We start from the raw sequence: 23,858 nt of genomic DNA on the forward strand, positions 1-23,858 counted from the left end.
TCTTTTTGTCTTACGAGTACCAAACAACAAGAATCTGGGAGCACGTGTCCCCTGCAGATGTTGAAGATTCAACACAACGGCCCTGGAGTGCAAGGCTCCATCTCCTTGCATGCCTTCAATTTTTCATTACCTTCTTTCTCCTTCTCTTCCACTTCTCATTTCCACTCTCCCATCTCCTCTCTTTTCTGTCTCCCCTATCAGCTGCGCTGTGGCCTTCGCCCACTCAAAGCTTAGAGCAATGTGAGTGGGAGACTCTGCTTGTGTGACTAAAGCAATCGAACACATGCGCGCGCACACACAACATACCTATGCAAGTAGAGATTCATAACTAAACGGCGCATGAATTTGTGGGCACGCACACGTGCACGCACACGCACACGCACACGCGCACACACACGCACACACACACACACGCACACACACACACACACACACACACACACACACACACAAACACACGCACACGCACACGCACACGCACACACACTGCTGCAGACGTTCAAACCTAGAGCTAGAGAGGATGAAACCCACCTCCACAGTCCCCACGCTCACCAAAGCCCATACGCGATACTGAGCTTGTCATCCATATTTCATACTTAATACATAAAGCCTCCATTTTCCTAACGCCAGTCGACAAGAGGATCCCGGGTCGTCTCCTGTGGTGAATGACAATGCCGTCTGAATCGCTCTAGACCAGATCACAATGTTTGAATGTTTGTAAGAAAACGGGCCATTTTCAGATAGAATGTCTATACGGACGTTTTCACAATATGAAACAAAGTGTCCAGAACATACATTTCTAATGGTCAATAACAATATTGTGTTAATAAGTGTCCTGTTCTTCCACAAGTAATGTTAATGAATAAAACTGCTCCAATGCCACGCTGTCAGGGTTATCTACCCGGAGATCCATTTTTGGTTGTGGTGCTGTCCTGGTGATAGGGTTTATAGTGGCTTAACTTAGTGCGCCGCTGACCCCATGGACAACCAAGATGTGTTTAAATTCAACTGAAGGCCTGCAGTTTTTGCATTAAGTAAATGGTGCATTTTTATAGCGCCTTTTATCCAATCCTCTTTACAATGTGCATTTCATTCACCCATTCACACACACATTCACACACACCGATGGCGGTGGAAACCATGCAAGGCACCAAACTGCTCATCGGGAGCAATTAGGGGATCAGTGTCTTTGCTCAAGGACACTTCGGCACTAACTCTTGGGGGGGGGGGGGGGGGGGGCGGGATCGAACTGGGAAGCCACTCTACCTCCTGAGCCACACTACCATCCATTAAGTAGTATCTAAAATAGCACCCAATGAAACACGCCAGTGCTTTCGTAAGGCTCTCGTGAACAGGGATATGAATTTCTGCAGTCCTGCTATATAGTAGGCCTACTCCTGTTTCATGATGACATAACAAAGGCACAACTCTGAAAGTGATGGCTCCCTGCTATAAGAACACTCAAACGCACACAAACGCATACATGCACACACGCACACACGCGCGTCGCACGCCAGTGGTATAAAGTAACTAAGTACATTTACTTAAGTACTGTACTTAAGTAACATTTTGAGGTATTTGAACTTTACCTGAGTATTTCCAATTTCCAATACTTGCACACTTTTTTTCCAGGCAAATATTGTACTTTTACTCCACTACAATTATTTGAAAACTTTAGTTACTAGTTACTTTTCAGATATAAATTATTATATTTATAAAACATACATTAACCACTTTAGCCCTATTTTATACCTAGGCTATTTGAAAATAGACGATCTACAAGCACACAACGCGTCGCATCGCATCGCAACACGTTGTGAGCTTGTAGATCTGCTATTTTCAAATATTTTAGTACTTTTACTTTCGGTACTTTAAGTACATTTTTATGCCAATACTTATTTTGAATAAGTATTGGGACTTTTACTTCTATTTTGCAGTATTGGTACTTTTACTTAAGTAAATAATTTGAGTACGTTTTTCCACCACTGACGCACACACACGCACACACGCACACACACACACACACGCACACACGCACACACACGCACGCACACGCACACACACACACGCACACACACGCACACACGCACACACACACACTGTTTCCTTGTGTCCCTGAAAGAATCACTATAACCTCCATGTAGGACTAATTGTCTCTGCAGAAATACAGAGCAGGAATGTAGCACACCGGCTAAACAGGCTCAGCTCCCCACGGTAGGAACAGAGACTCGTGTCACTCATAATTGTACCACATATACTAAATGGAACATGCTTCTAGGCCAGTGTTCCCAATGTGGGGTCCGGGGTGTCCCACCCGAACATCCCACTGACAGTGTGGAGGTCCTGTCGGTTTTGAGGTAAATACAATGTTTTTAAACGTGTTGCACGAAATCGAAACAGATTTTCCTGACCGTTTCGAAACAAGTCCTTCGCTCTCGTCCGCTGTCTCTAGCCGCGTGTTCTCAACGTGACATCGATCCGACTCCACATACAGTATCTGTTGCCTTGCATAACTAACATGGTTAACACCCACATGATGTAACATTATTGTACAGTACAGCAATCATATTGTAAAATTTTAACCCATTAAGACCGGGAAAGCATCGGTGTCATTTTAGATTTATTACGTTGGGCTATTCAAAAATAGCAGATATACAAGCTCTCAGCGGAGCTTGTAGATCTGTTATTTCTGATTCTATTTTGGAAAATCTTGAAAGTGTGAGAACTACTGATTTAGAAGGCATTTGTAGAATCGGCCTCAGGTCTTAATGGGTTAAACATGCCTGAGATACACGTGTGGAGAGGGGGGGGGGGGGTCTCAGCTTTTGTCAGATGTAAGCGAACGCCAGCCAGGATAAAAGGTTAGGAACCACTGTTCTAGGGCCATGTTCATACTGTCAGAGATGTCTCTGGATGTCTGTGTGTGTGAACAGCGAATGTCCGCCACCGGTGGACTGATCGACGTGTATCAGAGTCTGTATGGGTGCCAGGAAAGCCCCATCATCCTAGGTCAGTGGTTCGCAAACTTTTTCATGCCAAGGACCCCCATTTGAAAATATATGCCAGGGACCCCCATGAGAGAACATTTTTACGGCTCTAGCAATGATTCTCAACCGTTTTAATTTCAAGGACCCCCAGTTTGACATGAATTAGGCTATGGACCCCCATTTAATCACATTTCTATCTCTGGGACCCCAATTTATATTGTAAAACCAATGTTAATTTGGTTCCACTTGTATACTGTCAGAGTTACAGACCCATAAGGGTCCATTTGGTTCCTAACTATCTATCATTTAGCTGGGGACCCCCTGGAACTCCCTCAAGGACCCCTGAGGGGTCCCCGGACCCCACTTTGAGAACCAATGTCCTAGGTGATGAGGCGAGTTTTAGGAACAACCCAGAGAGGCGGGGTCATCACCATGCTGGCTTGTGGTGGACATTTTTGTCAAAATTCTATTATTGCCATGGACATACAAGTGAGCGGACAATAATATTACCAGAAACATGTAAAGATCTAGCCCTAATATACTGTATAGTACAGTGGTCAAGGGACCTTCGGGGGTTCCTTGGGGGTGGTCTGTAACTCTGAGAGTGTACCAATGGAACCAAATGGACCCGTATGGGTCCATTTGGTTACATTGGTACACTCTCTGAGTTATGGGGGTCCTTGAAAAGTCTGTACTAGCGGACTCCTAATGTGCCTACTAATGTGCCGTCATTGTAAATCAGTGTCATAGGCTACATATTCTGTAGAAAACCTGGAGACTGACATTCAGTAATTGGGTCTCGTGATCAAAATAAGAACATTATAATGTTATGTTGTCGATAACAAAATCGAACATTTGCCACTGACAAGTCTTTGCCACGGAAAACTTGTGTCCGTGTACGGACATATTGATGACCCCCTGCGATAAGAGAGGCCTATCTGAGGATCTACGGCTGCGCTTCAGGCTCATACGGGACCAGCACATCTAAAAATGGAAATGACCTTTTCCATTGCATTGCTCTACGTAGGAAGTCAAAGATTCCAACTCTCCGACATGTCTGGAACACAGGGGTATGAGACCACACACAAACAGAGCCACCTATACCTGTAGGCTGGAGGAACCATAGGCTTTCCAAGGCATAGAGGGGCGGATCCAAACCTAGCACTGGGAGACAACGCCGCTCCCTATTGCTTCACCAATCTATTTGCCCGCCTCCCCTCCCCTACCCCCCCCCCCCCCGGCCTGTGCACAGAACACTGACGTCACCAAATTTGGAGCGACGCCCCTCTGCACTCCGATTGGTTAGGAAAATACAAGGTTCCCTCCCACTCCTAGGCCACAGTATCCTGCAACGTTACCCCAGGCTTTTTTTCTTTTGAAGCAAAAAAAGAAAGAAGAAAAGGCATGGGTTCCAGAGGCTACCATACCTGTGACCGGCGCCTCAATGTCCAGCATGGTTTTCTCCTGGCGGAGGATGGCCGCCCCCTCGTTGATGATGCGAAGCGCTACGGCCTCGTCCACGCGGCCCTCCTTGGTGAGGTGGGCCTTGAGCATGTCCACGCGGGGTTTCCCTTCGCTGTCGAACACCTCCTTCATTGTGAGGCGATGGCTTAAGGGGAAGGGAACGGCTGAAGAGAAAGCACAAAGACAAGAGAGTACATTTAAATACGGGACATGAAGGTATAGCTGTAATAGTTGTGGATTGGCAAGCTTTAGAGCAAGGGTTCCCAAACTTTTCAGGCCGTGACCCCCCCCAAAATAATCGTATTTGAACTGGGGACCCTCCACCCTGACAAGCACTTGGAATTGTAGGCAATACTAGGCATCCATTTTGTTTGACTCGGTTTCACAGATAAATATTGTGAAAATAGCCGACCTACAAGCTCACAACGCCTCGCAGAGACGTTTGCCTCTTCATTATGTAACATTTGACAATTTGGCCAATTTGGAATTAAAAAGGTCTTAAAAGTCATTAAATTGTAACTTCAGAAATGTGCAGATACCCTGTATACTGTACACGTATACTGTATATTGGTTTATTTACTGTTGAGTAAGAAAACAATGTTCCACATTAAACTAATCATCTGCCCCCCCCCCCCCCCCCCCACAAAATAATTTGGGGACTCCGTCGGGGGTTCCGACCCCGAGTTTGGGAACCACTGCTTTAGAGAAAACAGCATCTTCCGATTTATGCAATTAGCTATATGGACCATGAACACTTTCCCCACGTCCAAACTCTCAAACAATTGCACATCTCTGACGCTGTCATCTTGCCAACGGCAGCTGGGTCGGGTTTGGGTTGACAGCAGCAGAAAAGATGCTACCGTTGCACTCCCCCGACACCTTTGTACCTACTCAGCAGAGTCACTTATTCCTCGGTGTAACGCCATACATATGGTTGGTGATGACCTATAGCTTAATTAAATGCAGAGAATCCCCCAGACACATGCAAGAGTGGTCCTGCTGTAAATGTTATAACATTTGGCACGATGATGTCATGACATATTAATTATACATCATTCATGCCTCACTTCAAAATGTTCTCAGGGCCCACTTTTTGGTCTAGATCCACTGATAGAGAAACATTGATGCACATCTGAAGTGAGGATGCTACCCGTATTCAAATGTATACATAATATATGATAGCTCTTTATCTTGGTCTATAAACAATATTGTCATCAAAATGGGAAGAGGAATCTGTATGACTAGGACGTGTTCTGCTTTCATCACTCCCTCTATAATGAAATCAGTTATATTCATTCTTTGGTTCTCTCTAATTTAGAATACTGCCCTGTAATCTGGTCGTCAGCTACAAAATCTGATTTGAAAAAGTTACAGGTTGCTCAGAATAAAGCGGCTCGTCTGGCACTAGGATGTTCATACAGGACAAGTATTAGCTATATGCATGAACATCTGGCATCATGGCTTATGAACAGAAATGATCGGTGAGTCTTCTAATGCTACTGCGGAACATTATTAGCACCAATAAGCCATCTAGCTTGGCTCACCAGTTATAAATGACTTCTGAATATGGTCACAACACTAGAGGAGCAGCTTCTGGTAACATAAGAACAAAAACAGCACCAAAAACTAATTTTCTAAAACTCACTGGTATATATAGGTCAATAGAACTCTGGAATGCTCTGCCCAAAAACATCTTATCTACAATCCATAACAAAATTACTTAAAAAAAACACATCAAGAGATATCTTGCCAAGTAACTCAAATATGTAACTGTTATTTGTGTATTTGTTTAATTTGACTGGACTGTTGGATTTGATTTTATAATGTTAATTTGTCTTTTTGTATTGATTTTTATTATATTTGTATTGATTTCTTTTTTATTTAATTTGTATTTTTAGTTGTACATTTGTATTGTATTCGCTATGTTCAGGAATCCAGGAAGACGAGTGGCTCATTCATGTGTCTCTAATGGTGATCCTTTAATAAATATAAACATGTGTTTTATGTCATTGTTTTATGCTATTGTTATTTCCTCGATATGGCATGAAGTCAGTTACAGTACAGTGGTCCCTTTCTCTCATACAACTCTCATGTACTCTCTCATACAACTCTCTTACACTGCCTTGGTCTTACACAAGTATTTCTCACTACAGTTTATGTGACTCTCATCTGTCTGAAAAATAAAATTAGACCTGCTTTAATTATGGATAATTCCAGAGTATATAATTATTTATTAATTTCTGGAAATCAACAATAGACGTAAGTGTGGAATATAACCGCCTCACAATGTTTTTCTGACATAGAAGACAGTTGCCATACAGTTAAGATCAAAATAAGATCAGTATAGGGGCTTTATTTTGCAAAAATATACATATGTTGATATGTTTCTCCCTTTTTCTTAAGGCCTACATCTTTTTCAGACAGAAAAAAGCGGTCCAAGTACAGAGACAACTCAGGTCCTGTTTACTAAGTCTAGAGGGTTTAACCCATTAAGACCGGGAACGCATCTGTGTCATTTTAGATTGTAGTTATAACCATTATTTTATACTTTTGCTATTCAAAATTAGCAGATATACAAGCTGCCGCGCTATGAGCTTGTAGATCTGCATTTTTTTTTGAAAAATCGTGAATATGTGTGCAAATCTTTGAACACAGTATATATTTTTTTACATATATTTAACATTTTTAACTCCAATATTTGCTTCTAGGGGTCCGCGGCCAAATACATTTTGGGTGGTCCTTGACATGAAAAGGTTGGTATAGCAACATGCTGTTAGGATTTAGAAAACATTTTTAGATATGTATTTCTCATTTTGTTGTTCCAGGGACCGCCAGAAGCAAAGATTTGAGTTAAAAATGTTCGCTGTAAAAGTATATATATTCAAAGATTAGCCAAAGTGTAAAATAATGCGTTCAGATGCGTTCCCAGAATGAATGGGTTAAGCGGTTAACTTTTCCGGTGCTGAGCTCTGTCTAAAATAAATGTTTTAGATGTAGTTTTAGTTTTCACCTCTAGCTTGATACTGGCAATGCAACTTTTGCACCGATCATGATATCAGGACCCATTATATCAAATAACACACAATTCCTCTGCAGTAGTTGTTCTTTGTCAGGCGCCGCGGTCTTGTAAGAATATCTCATGACCCACTTTTTTGGACCGTGCCCGCTGATTGTGAAACCCTGTTGTAGTGGTTTTGTTACAACTTAAGCATTACAGGTTCTGAATGGGTTCTTCTAACTCAAGATTGCCTGTATTGTCAAATGAACCATGGCTATACATGGCTCAGAGAAACAGAAACACATCCACACGGCAAACCTCTTCCATATGTGGGTTATATTATTCATTAACCCTGCATTATAAATACGTTTATCTGAACTGGCCCCTGCTCAATGTGCCTCTCCCCCCCCCCCCATGATATGCCTACTCTGTTTATTGGTGTGTAGCAAATACTGCAGCCTTTATTCAAAATCATAACCATGCAGGCTACATGGCTCAACACTTCTTTTTTTTTTCACATTTGAGTGTGCCAGCTGGGAACTTCAGCTGGGAAGTTCATTGCTCGTTGATGCGTACACAACAAGATCACATTTAATGTTCAGACTACTCTGCGAGCATGCAGCCAGCCAGCCATAAGGAAAAAGAAAAAAGCTAGACAAAATGTTTTCTGATCTTAAAGGTAGGGTAAGTGATATTTTTTGGTTAAAACAAAAAGTATTTTGTTAAAAGGTTAAAATACTATATTCTGATAGTAATCATTGCTATAGAGTGTTTGTTCAGTAACAGGAGTCTCCCTGTCTCTCCATCTCTTTAATAAACAGAAAATACATTTTTCGGTAGGTGTCATTATCTCAGCCAATCAGGAGAAAGTACCCATTTTTATGCTTCATTTTTATAGTGTTCCAGTTCTAATTTTGCCTGCTCATTTCTTAGTGTCATCACTTCCAATTTCACTTGTTTAATCTATATCCTGATTGAGTTCTCTATCCTGATTGGATAAAATTGGAAATGAAACTGAAACTGAAACGAAAATGCATTTTCTGTTTATTAAAGAGGTGGAGAGACAAGGAGAGTCCTAATACTGAACAAACACTCTATAGCAATGAGTACTATCAGAATATAGAGCTATTTAACACTTATTTTAACCAACGCAAATCACTTACCCTACCTTTAACACGTTCAATCTGGGGAGGCATCTCGTGTCATTTTAAGATTTCTTTGGGCTATTAAAAAATTAGCAGATCTACAAGCTCATAGCGCGGCACCGAGTGCCGCGCTATGAGCTTGCAGATCTGCAAAAAAAAAAAAAATCGTGAAAATGTGCGCAAATCTTTGAATGTACCTATATTTATTTTTTAAAGCGAACATTTGTAACTCAAATCTTTGCTTCTGGAGGTCCCTGGAACAAAATATTTTACAAATGTTCGCTTTAAAAATATATACTTTTTTTATACACATTTTCACGACTTTTCTAAAAGAAATTGCAGATCTACAAGCTCATGAGCTTGTAGATCTGCTATTGTTTTGAATAGCCAAAGAAATCTAAAGATGACACGGATTCTTTCCTGGTCTAAATGGGTTAATGCCATGAACAGCAACATAATAAGGTGTGTGTGTGTGTGTGTCTTTCTGTGGTATCATTCTGTGATCATTGCATTGTAAAATAGATGGACGTAGCACGCTTGCTGCTTTAGATACAGTACATATCCTCCTAGCTACACAGTGGGAGCCTACTGTACATAAGACCTTTTCATTAGGGAAGATGCTTTTACAATAGATTTACCTACAATTACAAATAGCACGATATATTGGACAAATGCTTTAATATCTCTGCTTCATTCTTCAATGCAGAATTGATTCCACCCCATCAGGTTGGGGTTTCCCCACCCCTGAGTATGATGTAAGCGTGTGTGCGTGTGTGCGTGTGTGTGTGTGTGTGTGTGTGTGTGTGTGTGTGTGTGTGTGTGTGTGTGTGTGTGTGTGGGTGGGTGTGTGTGTGTGTGTGTGTGTGTGTGTGTGTGTGTGTGTATGAGCGCGTGCGTGCGTGCGTGTTCGTGTGCGTGAGAGAGAGAGAGAGAGAGAGAGAGAGAGAGAGAGAGAGAGAGTAGTAGTACAAATTGACAGCTCACTTCTACTGGGCACCCGAGCAAAGTGGAACTACTGTATGCTGTATGTTGCCGGGCAACAGCAGAGGCAGCTGAATACTGTAGTGCAGCCAGCATGGAATGCTGCAATTTACATGGAAGGCTCAGCAGATGCAGAATGCAGAATAGATGGATGCAAAATGCAAGTGTAAGTGCAGATGCAGACGTAAGTGCAGGTGCAGATGTAGTGTAGGTGCAGGTGCAAGTGCATGTGCAGATCTAGGTGCACGTGCACGTGCAGATTAGAATCTGCAGATGTATGTAGTTGTAGGTGCTGCTGATGCAGATGTAGACGCAAATGCAGGTGCAGATGTAGATGTAGATGCACATGCACATGCACATGCACACGCACACGCACACGCACACGCACACGCACACGCACATGCACACGCACACGCACACGCACATGCAGATACTGATGCAGAAGTGTAGACAGATGCAGATCCAGAAGCCACATAATCTACCACTTCCATCACTCCCTTTCTTTAGCAGTAATGGTGCACACATAATCATATTCACATGGCAGACATTTTGCTCTTACTGTACATCATACTCATGCAGGGGTGGGAAACCCCAACCTGCTGGTGGGGTGTAATCAATTCTGCCCTCCGTTGACTGTCATTGACTGAATGAAGCTTTCAAAAGCCCTCCTACTCCATGCTGAAGAAAGTATTGCGTTATGCAGGTCTTTTTTAAACAGTTTATATTAGTCAGATTATATTGTATATTTTTTTTTACGATGGATTGTGATATTCTCACATTCATCTCTTTCTAAAAATGGATGGTTAGGCATGCTGGCAGCGAGAGACATTGTGGTCCATAAAAGGCCCTTGGAAACAAAGAAGAGATATTGGGTTTTTGTTACGATTTATCTATGGTGGCACAAACACATAGCCCTCAAAAAAGAATCCTATTTCTAAACGTTTAAATTGGTTAAATTAGAATATTCTATATTCTATAGTGATATTGTTAGAACATTATGTTTTAGCACCTTTGTTCTAAACACATAATTGAGGACCCAGAATAATAGCAGTTAATTGCATTCACCTAGTAGATGGTAGAAGTAGTAGTTCATTATTTTCATCAGGGGTTGCACCAGCTATTCATAAATAAATGTAATATAAATTACTATGTTTGTGTGTACAGGCCATACTAAAGATCTTAGTAAATACTACTAGTAAGTTTCAAACTTAAGATATACTAAATCGGGTTGCACCACTCAATCTTACGGAATGTTTCGACAAGTAAAGCTTTATTAATGTGTAAATGGTTATTAACAAAATGCTGTATAGCTGTGTCCAATCACCACCAAGCAATTGCTGCAGCATTACAGGCTTTAACAGAACTGTAATAGAAATAATTGTTTCAACAGACGGCATAAGAACTCTACTATATACAGAAGAACTAGTGCAACCCATTTTAATGTAGTGATGTGTACATTTAAATTGTGTTTTACTTAGGTGGCAGCTAGACTTACAGTAAGGACTTACACAACTGGTTCTACTGGACCCTGACGTCCAACCAAAATGGATCTTTACAAGTTTGTAACTCAGAGAGAGTTATGGGGATCCAGGCCCAGGGCCTAATGCATACCAAACTAGGGGGTACTTGAAATTAAAACGTTTGAGAACCACGACTCTATACAAGTCACTAGGTAGACTGCAAGGACGAAAACAAGCAGTACTAGTGGGCGGAGAGTTTTGATAAACTGGTGTATTCGTGGTCATTCAACTAGTAGCCCTCGTATCTGAAGAGCCACTTGCTATCTATATTTAAATTCACACTGCCAATGCATTGTACACACATGGTCTAACACTTGAAATGAGCTTAACCACTTAAACCCTATATACTTCATTGAATGGAGTCCCCAAGGAGTCTATACTTGGCCCCATCCCTTTTCCCTTTAAAATGCTGCTGAAAATAGCCAATCCACATGCTCGCCAAACACGTCGCAAGTTCTCGCAACATGATGCGTTGTGAGCTTGTGGATCGGAATGTTTGTCCCGGAATAGGGACGCTAGGGTTCAAGCGTTTAATATAGTTAACTAAAACTAAACTAACACCTAGAACTAGGTGTGAGAAAAAATAAAATGAATTAAAAATAAAAACTAGACATTAGGAGAAATTAGAAGGAGGCATTGGTGCATAATACAATATTATTGAGACTGCAATGTCTACAAGACAATTGGTCAATTTCCTTCATATTGTTATACCTATTCTGAACTTCTTACATCTTGACAAACATCCCCGTATTATAATAAAAACTTAAACTAATACTCAAAACTAATACAAACTAAACTAAAGGTAAACATTTTTAAACAATAAAAACTAAATTGAAATGAGCAAACCCATTCTGGAAACTAGCTGAAACTAAACTGAATTGTGAATTGAACGAGAATTACTCAAATGTAAAACAAATTTAAAGGAATTAGAAAGACAGGCTGGATATAGTGTTGTTGTGGTCTCAATTACGTTGTTTTATTAGCACCTAACAGTTAAATACTAGTTAATAAAATCCCGGTCACCCCCATCTCCCAAATGCAAGTAAGAAACATCTTCCTTTCTAATGACACTGACCTTTAGTCATCTCGGCTGCTAATTATAATAGAAAAAAACAATGCATTAATTAGAAAGTGCAAAGAAATGTTTAATTTGAAAAGAACCAGCCAAGCATTTATAAAGTATTTCCAAAGTCTTGCATTTTCACACTTTATTTGAAGCAAGATTTCTAGAAAAATGACAGCGTCAGCACAACATGCAAGCATCACAGCTGCCACGACAACATGTAGTCACACTACATGTTACCTTAATGTTCCTGAGAAGGAACTGTGGGTGGGTGGCATGGACTACAGATTATAGAGAGAACGTCTTGTGACCAAGAGATCAGAGATGAATCACAGTTTCAGACAGTCTTTGCACAAGGCAACAGCCAATCGTGTTGAAGTGCCCTTGAGCAAGAAGAACCTGCTCAGTCCCTCTGGAAAAAACTGCATCAGCAAAATATTCTAGTATGTGCATGGTGGAATAACCACCCTAACAGGTGAGGAAGTTTATGGTAATTCAAGGGGAAAAGAGTGAGAAAATGAACTACTGATAAAAAATAAAATAAAAACGTGGCCAATGGGCAGAAAATTAAGCTTAAGAACCCCTCAATCTCACAGACAAGCCTCTTACACACGTGTCCAAGAAGACAATGGGCTCTATGCACAGCAGCCTATAGGAAAGAAAGTGTGCCTCTTCCTTCACATGTGTTACCAATGATACTAATGAAGGCTCTGTTCCATTCTGGTCAAACAGAGTCAGGGTGCTGATATTGTGCATGTTGACTAACTGGAAACACTCTGCTACACCAGTGGGTCTCAAAGTGTGGTCCAGGGACCCTCATGGTTCCTTGGGTGTGTAACTCTGAGAGTGTATAAATGGAACCAAATGGACCCTTCCATTTGGTTCCATTTGTACACTCTCAGAGTTATGGGGGTCCTTGAAATGAAGGAGTTTGAGAACCACTGTGCTACGCTAAATGCAACGGAGCCTTCATTAGTATCATTGGTAACACCTGTGAAGGAAGTATAAGGAAGAGGGGTCCAATTTCTTTCCAATATGGCTGCAGAAGAGACTATGGGAGAGACTATACTCACACAATCGAGTCACTCAATAATATCTCATGATGGGTCTCATGATGACACGCTTTACAGTTGGAGAGTTATTTTCCTCAAGTGCCATGTGACACAGTATGAATTACTTGAAGCCCCCACCCCGGTGAGGTTAACATGTTGACAGCTACACCACAACCACAACCAGTGGCACTTAAGGAAGCAGTTTACCTCCCTATGTTACAAAATAAATAAAAACAATTAAAAAGTTATTCTGATCCTTATAATGTTGCTTGTGAATTCAATGAATATACTCTCAATACAATATTGACTATACAAATTGTTCCCACAGCAAATAATACAATTATGTTCTTTGGAAAATATTAACTTTTATCAGGAGAATTTGGCTCTCTTAATAATTAATTTCTCTAAAAGTCGACTACATTCTCAATAAAATAGAATAAAATACAAAATCATAAGTTGGACCAGGATAGACAGTGGCCATGATATGTCCCACAGAGCTCCATTATTGGCCCCTGCAGTGATCAGCATCAATGTCTGCTTCGCTCTTTTATTATTATTATTATTATTGTGAAGCCCTTCCTGCTGCAGGCTACCTGTAGGCTATGGTATGAATTTTCTAAACCTGAGCTCATTAAAATGTAAGCTAAAAGCTCATGCAAGCATTTCATCACCCTACAGTAAGCAGGGGTGCCAAATGGGAATGAAAAGCAAGGGAAATTCCGAGGGCCCTTGGTTGACAGGGGCCCTCCACGATGATAGATTGCATAGTTTAATGAATATCGGGGTTCCACTGTGATGTTGTCATGGTGCCCAGAAAACCCAAGGAGCTTACTCTGTTATAGCATTATGTCCTGGCTTAAAGACCACATTGTTCACGCTAAGTATTATTCTCTTCAACTGTCCTTGATCGCACAACTAAGAAAATGGTGTGTGTAGGCCGAGCCTATACAGTGCATATGGGAAAACTCAGCAGGGCTATTACAGTATAGGCTAGGTTTAGGCATGATTTGTGGAGCAACTCAACCTCCTGCATCCTGCATTGATGCAAGTTACCATCTTCTCCCTTAGCTGTGACAGCATGAACTGCTCTACTTTTTCAATATGCAGCTTTATAAATCGTGCATATTTAGAACTCGAAAAGATGGCTCACCCCAAACCATTGGACTACTAAAAATGCACCTCATCAAATGTCAATTTCATGCCCCTTCCTCTCCCCATGGCCCTGTCAAGAGCCTGTGAAATCCTGCTGCATCACTGCCTCAACGTCAGTAGCCTATATATGCCGTTATGCTGCCCGGCGCCTGACACACACATCGAGATGGCAAAAACGCTATAGGATCAGGATGGAATACTAGTCTTATTTCCCGAAAATACACGGAACACAATGAAGCCCCAATTCCTGTCGTCCACGCAGACTGCGCAGCAGAGGAAAACACTAGCCTTCACTGTTTGTCAACATCAAAGCGAGCCAGTAAAAAAGCCCAGCTATAACAGACAAGATGACCAACAACTTGATGATGATGATGGCCCACATCTTATAATCCGCGGTGTGCAAAATAAAGGCCAGATTAAAGCAACAAAAAAAAACAACGAAGCTGACACAGTTAACGCCGATGTTGTTACGCATGCCCCCCCCCCACCCCCACCCCCAAAAAACCCATAACGAAGGCGAAAACGTACAGTTTAACTTACATTTCACCATCCGATCGGTGGCGTTTAAATCGATGTCAGTGTTAGACATCTTCATGGGCTGTTGTTGCCGCGTCGAGGGGAAACAACGCGTTTCTTTCTGCTAGAAACGCTGTTTTTATTTTATTTTTTAATTTGTTATCGTCGATGGTGAGTCTTCGCTTCGGTTACGAGAGGACGATCAGGTTGGTGATGTGGCATCACCAGGATGATGCGTCCTTAAGTGTATGATCTGCTGCTGCCTAGTGCTGCTGCTGCTGCTGCTGCTGAGGAGGATGATTTGTGTGGCGCTGCTGCCCACAGTCATCAGAGAGGATGGATGCTGCTGCTCTCTGCTGCTACCGTGATGCTCTGGACCGCTATGTGGGGGAGGGTGCACGAACTGAGGGAGGGAGAGAGAGAGAGATGGAGTGAGAGAGATGGAGGGAGGGAGAGAGAGAGAGAGAGAGAGAGAGAGAGAGAGAGAGAGAGAGAGAGAGAGAGAGAGAGAGAGAGAGAGAGAGAGAGAGAGAGAGAGGGGGGGGGAGAGAGGGAGAGAGATAGATAGAGAGGGAGGGGAGGGAGGGAGAGAGAGAGAGAAAGAGGGCGGAGGGAGGGCAGAGAGAGGGGGAGGGAGAGAGAGGGGGAGGGAGAGAGAGAGAGAGAGGAGGGAGAGGAGAGCGATGGGAGGGAGAGAGAGATAGTGAGGGAGGGGAGGGAGGGAGGGAGAGAGAGAGAGAAAGAGAGGAGGGAGAGAGAGGGGGGAGAGAGAGAGGGAGAGGGAGACAGAGGGAGAGAGAGAGAGAGAGAGAGAGAGAGAGAGAGAGAGAGAGAGAGAGAGAGAGAGAGAGAGAGAGAGAGAGAGAGGGAGACAGAGGGAGAGAGAGAGAGAGAGAGAGGAGAGAGAGAGAGAGGGGGGGGGGGGGAGAGAGAGATAGAGAGACTGTACCATTCCGACATGGCGATGAGGGGAACTCCCACGCAAATGTTCCACGGGACTGCCTGATGCCACCATCAGATGGAGGCTGAGACGGGGTTGCCCCACGCATGCACGGGACGCGCGCGCACGCACACACACGGCATGTTTTGGCATTTTTTTTGCCATGCCAGCAGAGATGCATGTAGAATAGATCGTTAAACACGTCCTATAGGCCTCGCCTATTCTGACGAATCATGAATTATGCAGCATAGCTGCTGCCCAGAGAGACGCATCATGCAAATGTGATTTCATCCATTTCATTTTCATCATCCGACACACGCGCGTGCATGTCCGCTGCACGTGTGCGTGCGAGTGAGTGAGTGAGTGAGTGAGAGAGAGAGAGAGAGAGAGAGAGAGAGAGAGAGAGAGAGAGAGAGAGAGAGAGAGAGAAGGCTACTTGCATTTCACAAGGTGTGCTCGGAGGCGCGCGCGCGCGCACACACACACACACACACACACACACACACACACACACACACACACACACACACACACACACACACACACACACACACACACACACACACACACACGATTTGGTTACACACCCAAACGTCTCTTGTAGTTGGTTGTAGCTATGAATGATAGTAGCCTAGCTTACCAGTGCCAGTTCCTGCAAAGTCAGTTGGTGGTGACAAGGTAGATAGATATAGATGGCTAGATAGATAGATATAGTCTATATCTATCTATCTAGCAATCTATAGCTATCTATAGATAGATAGGCCTATAGATAGATAGATAGATAGATAGATAGATAGATAGATAGATAGATAGATAGATAGATAGATAGATAGATAGATATACAGACAGACAGACAGACAGACAGACAGACAGACAGACAGACAGACAGACAGACAGACAGACAGACAGACAGACAGATAGATAGATAGATAGATAGATAGATACAGTAGTAGATATAGCCCTGAAACATGACTGTCATATCATGACAGAGAGAGAGAACATGGAAGTCATGGAACCACTTGTTCCTGGTTGTTCCTGGTTTGAACCACCAGAGAGAGAGAACATGGAAGTCATGGAACCACTTGTTCCTGGTTTGAGAATGTTTTACATTTACAACCGGTACATCTAAATAAACGTTCAGATTTCAAATACTAAGTGCTGACCCCACGGCCACGGATGTAGCAAGTTAAAGCGCCCGAGTCTAAGTACCCATATCTTCTGTATTGTTCACTTTCTATGCTTTCAACTACGCGCCCCTATCGGTTGGGAGGTGTATTGCACTTTGATACATTATACAAAAAAATAAAATAAATGAAAATGGCTGCCGATAGGATTAAAATGCTTTTTATTGAACAATATGGAAAATACGAAAGACTCGGGCGCTTTAACTTGTTACATCCGTGGCCGTGGGGTCAGCACTTTATATTTGAAATTTAAACATTTTGTAGATGTACTGGTTGTAAATGTAAAACATCCTCAAACCAGGAACAAGTGGTTCCATGACGCTTGTGACAGACGAGAAGATAGATAGAGACAGAGACAAATAGACAGAGAGACAATGAGATAGAGACAGACATACCTTTATTGATCCTGCAGTGCTTTACATTGCAGTGTACAGCCTATATTTTTCTTTTGTGTATCATCATCACCAGATGTCCAGCTTAGTGTCGTGCAGCCACTCCCTCGTCTCAGGTCCCAAGTGAAACAGGACGTCCTCAGATGGTGGTCTACAAGGGGACAGGTGGTGATTATGTGGTCGGCAGCCTGCTCAAGCTCCCTAAACTCGCATACTGCGCTGTCTGCCAGGTCCCACTTCTTCACACTGTAGATGTTTTGAAGCAGACGGCCCCAGTATGCAGGCAGTTCAGCAGGGTCCATTGCCAGCGTGGCAGATCTTTGTACTGGTGGCAACGTGTGGGCCCAGCCTCCCACTCCCGATTCCAGAATGCTGCCAGCCATGTGTTTGTAGACAGGTCCTTATAGGGAACCAACCGAACACCTCTTGTGCCGGCTTGTTGTATGGGCGGCAAGACTTGAGTCTGTTTAGAGGCAGCGCTGTTTTAGTGTTGTCATGAAGGGAAATGCCAGTCATATTGCGGAGCATTTCTTGCCAGAGCAACGATAGCAGTCTCTTGTCGGAGGCTGGCCGGGGCAATTCTCACTAGGACTGGCAGGTAGAACACAGAGGAGGACTTCAGGCAACCACTTATGATCCGGTGAGCTGGTGAGTGTTGTTAATGACAGCACCATCCTTTTCGGCATGTGGGCTTCTACAACAGGCTGGGGCAAAGTATTCGGCTGCAGCCTGCAACAAAGACGGCTGCGTGGAGATTTATTTTACCTTGACGGAGGCACCCCAGGACACACCAGTGAGACGTCGGATAAGTCATAAGTGGGACCCTTGATGACACTTTGGCCTTCACTTCTTCCAGGTGTTGTTTGAAGGACAGTGTCCTATCCAGGCGTGCACTGGTACTTTGGGGCTTGCTAGAACTCCAGGTGCTTGTTGACAAACACGTCCGGTTCCGTTTTTACTTGGCTGTTGTTACCAATGCTGAGCTGCAAGCGCCACCTGCGAAGGTGCCCATGTCCTGGTTGAGGCCATCTTCCGTCGCCTTCCATGTTGGTCGTCGCATCATAATGGCCAGGTCATCCGCGTAACCGTATCTTCTGGATGTTGTCTCCAGTAAGTTGAAGATGTAGATGTTGAACAGCATTGGTGAGAGGACAGACCCTGCGGAACACCGTTCCTCAGTCTTCTGAGACTGTTGAACTGGCCATCGCTGGTCTGCAGGGTGAAGCTGCGTTTTGACAGCATCTCCATTATAAAGTTCACCATATGCCGATTGCCTCAGTAGCTTCAGGTGGAGTCCGCAGTGCCAGACGGTGTCATAAGTGACTGTCAGGTCCAGTGTCTTCGATGTTTTGTGTGAGCAGTGTTACCTGGCCCACCGCTGACCTGCCCCGACGGAAACCAGCCTTGTTCCTGTGGAAGTTGTGGGTCCACCATTGGCTCAATGCGGGTATGGATCATATATACAGTATATTGAATGGGACACATAGCAGAGAGATGGGTCTGTAGGATTTACAGTCTTCCGCAGGTTTTCTTGGTTTTGGCAGGGCTATGACAACAGCACTGTGCTGCCTTGTCAGTCAGTATTTCATTTTTGTTGTTTAGCACCCCCTGTGTGTTGGTGTGTGTAAATGCATTGAAGTTTTGTAAAAGTCAGGCTGCCATGTAAGGTTCTAATTGATGATGTCACCATGACATGGTAATCATTATCAGAGCAGTCCAACAGGTGCGTCTAATAAGTTTGATTAGAGACTGCTGATTAGTCTAACAGAGTGCAGAGCTGATCAGTTTTGCCTGTACCTAGCCCAGAGAAGGATGTGTCCTTTCTTCTCTCTTCTTTTTACGTTCAGTTCTTTGAAAGCATCGTTGGTAAGGGCTAAAAAGACTTTATGTTTTATGCATGTTCTTACAATTAACATTTGTACAAGTTCATGTGGATTTAATACAGACACTGTATTCATTTATAGGTCAAATGTTTGTACCTGCTGATTAAGAATGTGTGCTGATACATTGTATTTTGCAACATTGTAATTACCTTAGCTTATGTTTATGGAACATTTGGAAGCTTTGTGTAACCTTTGTATTGTTTTGTGTTGTGATATACTCATGCTATGCTTACCTTGCAATTTTGTGATATGTACACATTGTGATTGTGTGTATGTTTCTTTGTCAGTTTTACCCTACTGCCAGTTGCTACAGTAAAGATCCTCAACTGGAACGTCTTTGTCTGTGTGGTAATTGGGGATGGAGTTTATCTGCCTGTCGGTTCACGCAAGGCGTGTGAAGGTTACAGGACAAGCACAACGCCAGTTCTTTGTTGCCACAAACCCAGGATGGATATTATCATGGCCTGGTGGCATGCCTTGCTTGGGTTTGCTGATGGCCGCATGGAGCTCAGCTGTTGTGAAGTCTCCTGATAGATTAGCATCCACACTGCAGCCACTACCATCGCTACCACTGCCTGCTGTCTGGTGAGACCGTCTGAGGAGACTGTCTCACCGGTGACCACTGTGCTTCCCGAGGCCAGAAATGACAATAGCGAACTTAATAATAACTGGGCAAAAAAGTCCTGTGTCTACCTGACTTGACTTTTTGTTTTGACTGAATAATCAGTGTATATAGAATAATGTCGCTCCAGTAGCGAAGCATCAAACTATGAAATAAACAATCTGTCTGTCTGTCTACCGGCTCCGTGGAGGGAACGACACTCCTCCTCTGCCCCGAGACAGCAGCTGATGAGCGGGGAGACGTCGAGGTGGTAGACCGTTTTCAAAAACCAGGAAATACTGCAACATTTTTCTTTTAACTTGTTAATTTGTGTATATAAAATATCTTTCCCTATAGAATCTCCTAATTACATCAACATTGTTCTTGTGAAGCAGTTAGTTTTTGCTTTTTTATTAAGATTATTAAGTTAGCTTTTGTCATTTCTGGCTCAGGGAAGCACAGTGGTCACCGGTGAGACAGATCTCCTCAGACTGTCTCCCCAGAAAGCAGGCAGTGGTAGCGATGGTAGTGGCTTCATAGAGTTAAAAATAAGGAGTGGCTTGCATACGGCTCGTTCAGGTTATAAACGTTCTATTAATTTGTATCCATAAATAGGTCAAGTAGTAACTAAATATAGACTTATTTCTCATCTACAGCTGCTATTTTACATTTTAGATTTCAAAATGCACTCCTGTTCAAACGGCCTGTTTTGTCACAGCCAGAACAGGCACAACAGCTGAGACTTGTGTGACAGGTGGCCCTCATAACCTTGGCCACGCCCAATTATTGACAAGAAGCTGCTTCTACTCTGTGCTTTTAGCTTCGTTTTATTTGTAGCTTCATCTTGGTGTGTACAAGGCTTTAGGCTTTGTTCAACAGCTTGATAGTTGCTAGATAGAAACTCTGCCACAGTCTCTTGTTACGGCTCTTGATATAATCCGGTATCGCTTGCCAGGTCGAGGGCGCAGCAGTGGTATGAACAGTCTGTGACTGGGATGATGTCTGTCCCTGGTTATACTCTCAGCCTTGGTAACACAGTTTGTTTCTCATCGTATTTCCTGGAACGAGGGAAGCTCACCTCCTACGATGGGCTGAGCAGTCCACACCACTCTGTGCAGAGCTCTGTGGTCACCTGGAATGTCCTCTTGGCGGCCGGAGTTGCCTCACTCTTCACCCATAGCGTAGGAGTTTTCCGATCTCATCCAGCTGCACCAGCTGCAATATTTTGTGGGCAATCCCAACATGTTTCCAATGTGTTAAGTGATAAAACACCAAAATGTATTGGTATTTAGCCTTTTATTTTATTTTTACAGTGATACATTACATCGAAGGAGCCAAAATTGTGAAAATAAAATACTGGTGGTAGCGTATCCTACAAGAGCCAACCTGGTGATCATTTTTTATATATTATCTATGTAATGTAATTTATGAGCAATGCAGACCATTACATTACATATGTACCAATGTGTGACAAGCTCAATGGTATGACAGACAACAGCCGAGGTTCTTGGAAGTTGTTTATTTCCAAGTAACGCTACTTGCCATATGCCTTAGTTGTAACCGTACTGTTAGCCACATGGAAATAAAAAGATGCAAGTCTTGTGGTGACAGCGGCTTTGTCTCTCTCTGAATATGCGGGTGGGGATCCTGTGCATCGATTAGCTCAGTGCACAGCACAACAGGTGTTTCGACACACCTAGCTCTGAGTATAATTAGTTTGACTCAGACAGTGACTATTCACCATACAGTGTGAGTAAATCTCTCTAGTAGGCCTATGTTTATTTTATAGTTACATCTATCCCTTTTGAATGTAGGGGTACTGTTAACATTCATTAACCTCAATTATTTGATCTAATGATTCTGGAGAGGCAGTTTATTTACGATAAGTAAAAAATATTGAAAGAATTCAATATACTGTAAAGACTTGCCACTAGATCAGGGGTGATGCAACTTTGATATTGGAGAGGGCCACTGTATTTCCACACTCACTCCAGGGGGCCACATTGCATATTGTTTCTGTCGGGCAGAAACCTCTTATCTCCATAGTTTAACTTTTTTTGTAAATTAATGCTATTTTGGAATTTGAATCCTGAATTCTTTGTTGGCATTTTGGAATTGGAATCTTGAAAAGTAACCTTTTTTTATTTAATTTCAAATGCATTTAGTTATACTTAACTTTATGAACTGAAATACAAATACATTGGACAAAAAGCCATTAAACTAATAATATAGACTGAAGTAATTAAAGCAGGTCATGATCGCATGTTTGGAATTGTGACAGCTGAAATCAATATCAGTATTCTGGTATTAACCTGCGGGCCGCTTTAAGTGAAGGTGAGGGCCGCATGTGGCCCCCGGGCCGCCAGTTGCCCAAGTATGCACTATATGGTAGTCCTATATTGATTTTCAAGTGGAACATCAGAAATAATTAATTTGCTGGTGCTAAGTAGTTCAAGGGATATGGTATTTTGAGAAGGAATGACACACCACTCTTTCCACATGTCCTACTCATATTGTGATTGGATGTTTGTTTACAGCCAATGTTCCTCCTTCAAGAGTGAGTAGGCCTATGTGATTAGTTGCCAATTGTAACCTAACATTTGCGTAATTGAGCTAGTGACGGCTGTCAGGTATTTACTACCAGGGCCTCTAGTTGCTAGGCTCACACTCAATCTCTGGCTATTTTTGGCGAGCAACGCCATCATAGTACAGACAGTAAAAATGAGGCTTGACTCTGTGGATTAAGAAAACGGCACAATTACTGGCACTAAATAGTTTTTAAGGTTGAAAGTACTAAGGACCAAGGATCATGGGCCAACAGGGGCTTTCAAAGAAGCAATGGTTTGTAGAGTTTCTTGTTAAATAAATGTGGGGGACCATTCATATGGTCAAGAATTCCACGTGTCTTCCCCAGCTTTAATTTGATATCAGAATACCCATTAGGCCTACCTTTATAAGCATGTGTGCATTTATCAAATACCCAGCCTTTATTTCCCCTGGGTTCGGAAAGGGATGCAGGAATGTGCACTGTGAAAAAACTTAGGTTGGAGTGCTCCATAATACACAATAAAATAAAAACAATATATAAATAACAATACTAAACTTATTAACAGCCCTAAAGCCATTTCTAAAACCTTTTTTTTAAAAACCCAGATCAGCATAGCCTATAAGGCCTTAATACCTGCAGAAAATGTTCATCGTTTTTTCTTATTTAGCAGTCTTATAGCCTGGGGGAGGAAACTGTTCCTTCAGTCTGCTTGTGCTGGCTTTGAGGCTCCGATACCTCTTCCCTGATGGCAACAGTTTGAACAGACTGTTATGGGGGTGTGTGTGGGGTCTTTGATGACCCTCAGGGGCAGCTGTGCGTACCACCCTTCTCAGAGCCTTATGGTCCCTTTCAGTGCAGCTCCCGTACCAACTGGTGTAGCTGCTTGTCAACAGCCTCTTGATTGTCCCTCGGTAAAAGGCCCTGATGGTTTGAGGATATCTGAGTCCATATAGGCGCTGTTGTGCCTTTGCAACCACCAGAGGTGTGTGTTCCTCCCATTTCAGCTTCTCATGCTACAGTATGTTCACCCCCCAAGTACGTGCCGTTGATAGTGACAGGAGGTCATGGGTCCCTCCCCAGCCTAATAGTCCACAATGACCTCCTTGGTCTTGGAGACATTCAGCAGGAGGTGGTTCCCTTCATACCACTGCTCCAGGTTGGTCACTTCCTCTCTGTACGCTGCCTCATCATATACGGTGATCAGCCCCCCCCCCCCCCCACCACTGTGTCATCTGCAAACTTCCCAATAGTGGAAGGATGTGAAGCCACACAGTCGTGGGTATAGAGAGGGAGTGCAGGGGTGAGGGGTGGACTAACACAGCCCTGTGGCGCTCCTGTGTTGAGAGTCAATAGTCAATACCCACTCTCAGGAAGTCCAGGATCCAGTCCCAAAGAGCTGCATGCAGACCCAAGTCCTGCAGTTGACTGACTA

At 43.0% G+C, this 23,858-nt stretch overlaps 1 protein-coding gene across 3 annotated transcripts in view; it reads right to left on the minus strand.

Moving 5' to 3' along the window:
- The window catches only part of ppp3ca (protein phosphatase 3, catalytic subunit, alpha isozyme), a gene marked incomplete at both ends in the record, with an annotated part of 39,234 nt that extends 24,277 nt beyond the window's left edge, over positions 1-14,957 (minus strand). For 2 of the 3 annotated variants that reach the window (XM_080434711.1, XM_080434710.1), the window contains one exon: positions 4,415-4,610. In XM_080434711.1, the coding sequence (XP_080290837.1) occupies positions 4,415-4,583 (169 nt within the window). Of the gene's footprint in view, positions 1-4,414; positions 4,616-14,902 lie in introns of those variants that run through there. The other variant, XM_080434709.1, reaches the window with a different exon arrangement.
- Positions 14,958-23,858: the final 8,901 nt, after the last annotated feature.

The sequence above is a fragment of the Gymnoscopelus braueri genome (genome assembly GCF_963280865.1).
Source record: "Gymnoscopelus braueri genome assembly, chromosome: 8".
Lineage (NCBI taxonomy): Eukaryota > Metazoa > Chordata > Actinopteri > Myctophiformes > Myctophidae > Gymnoscopelus > Gymnoscopelus braueri.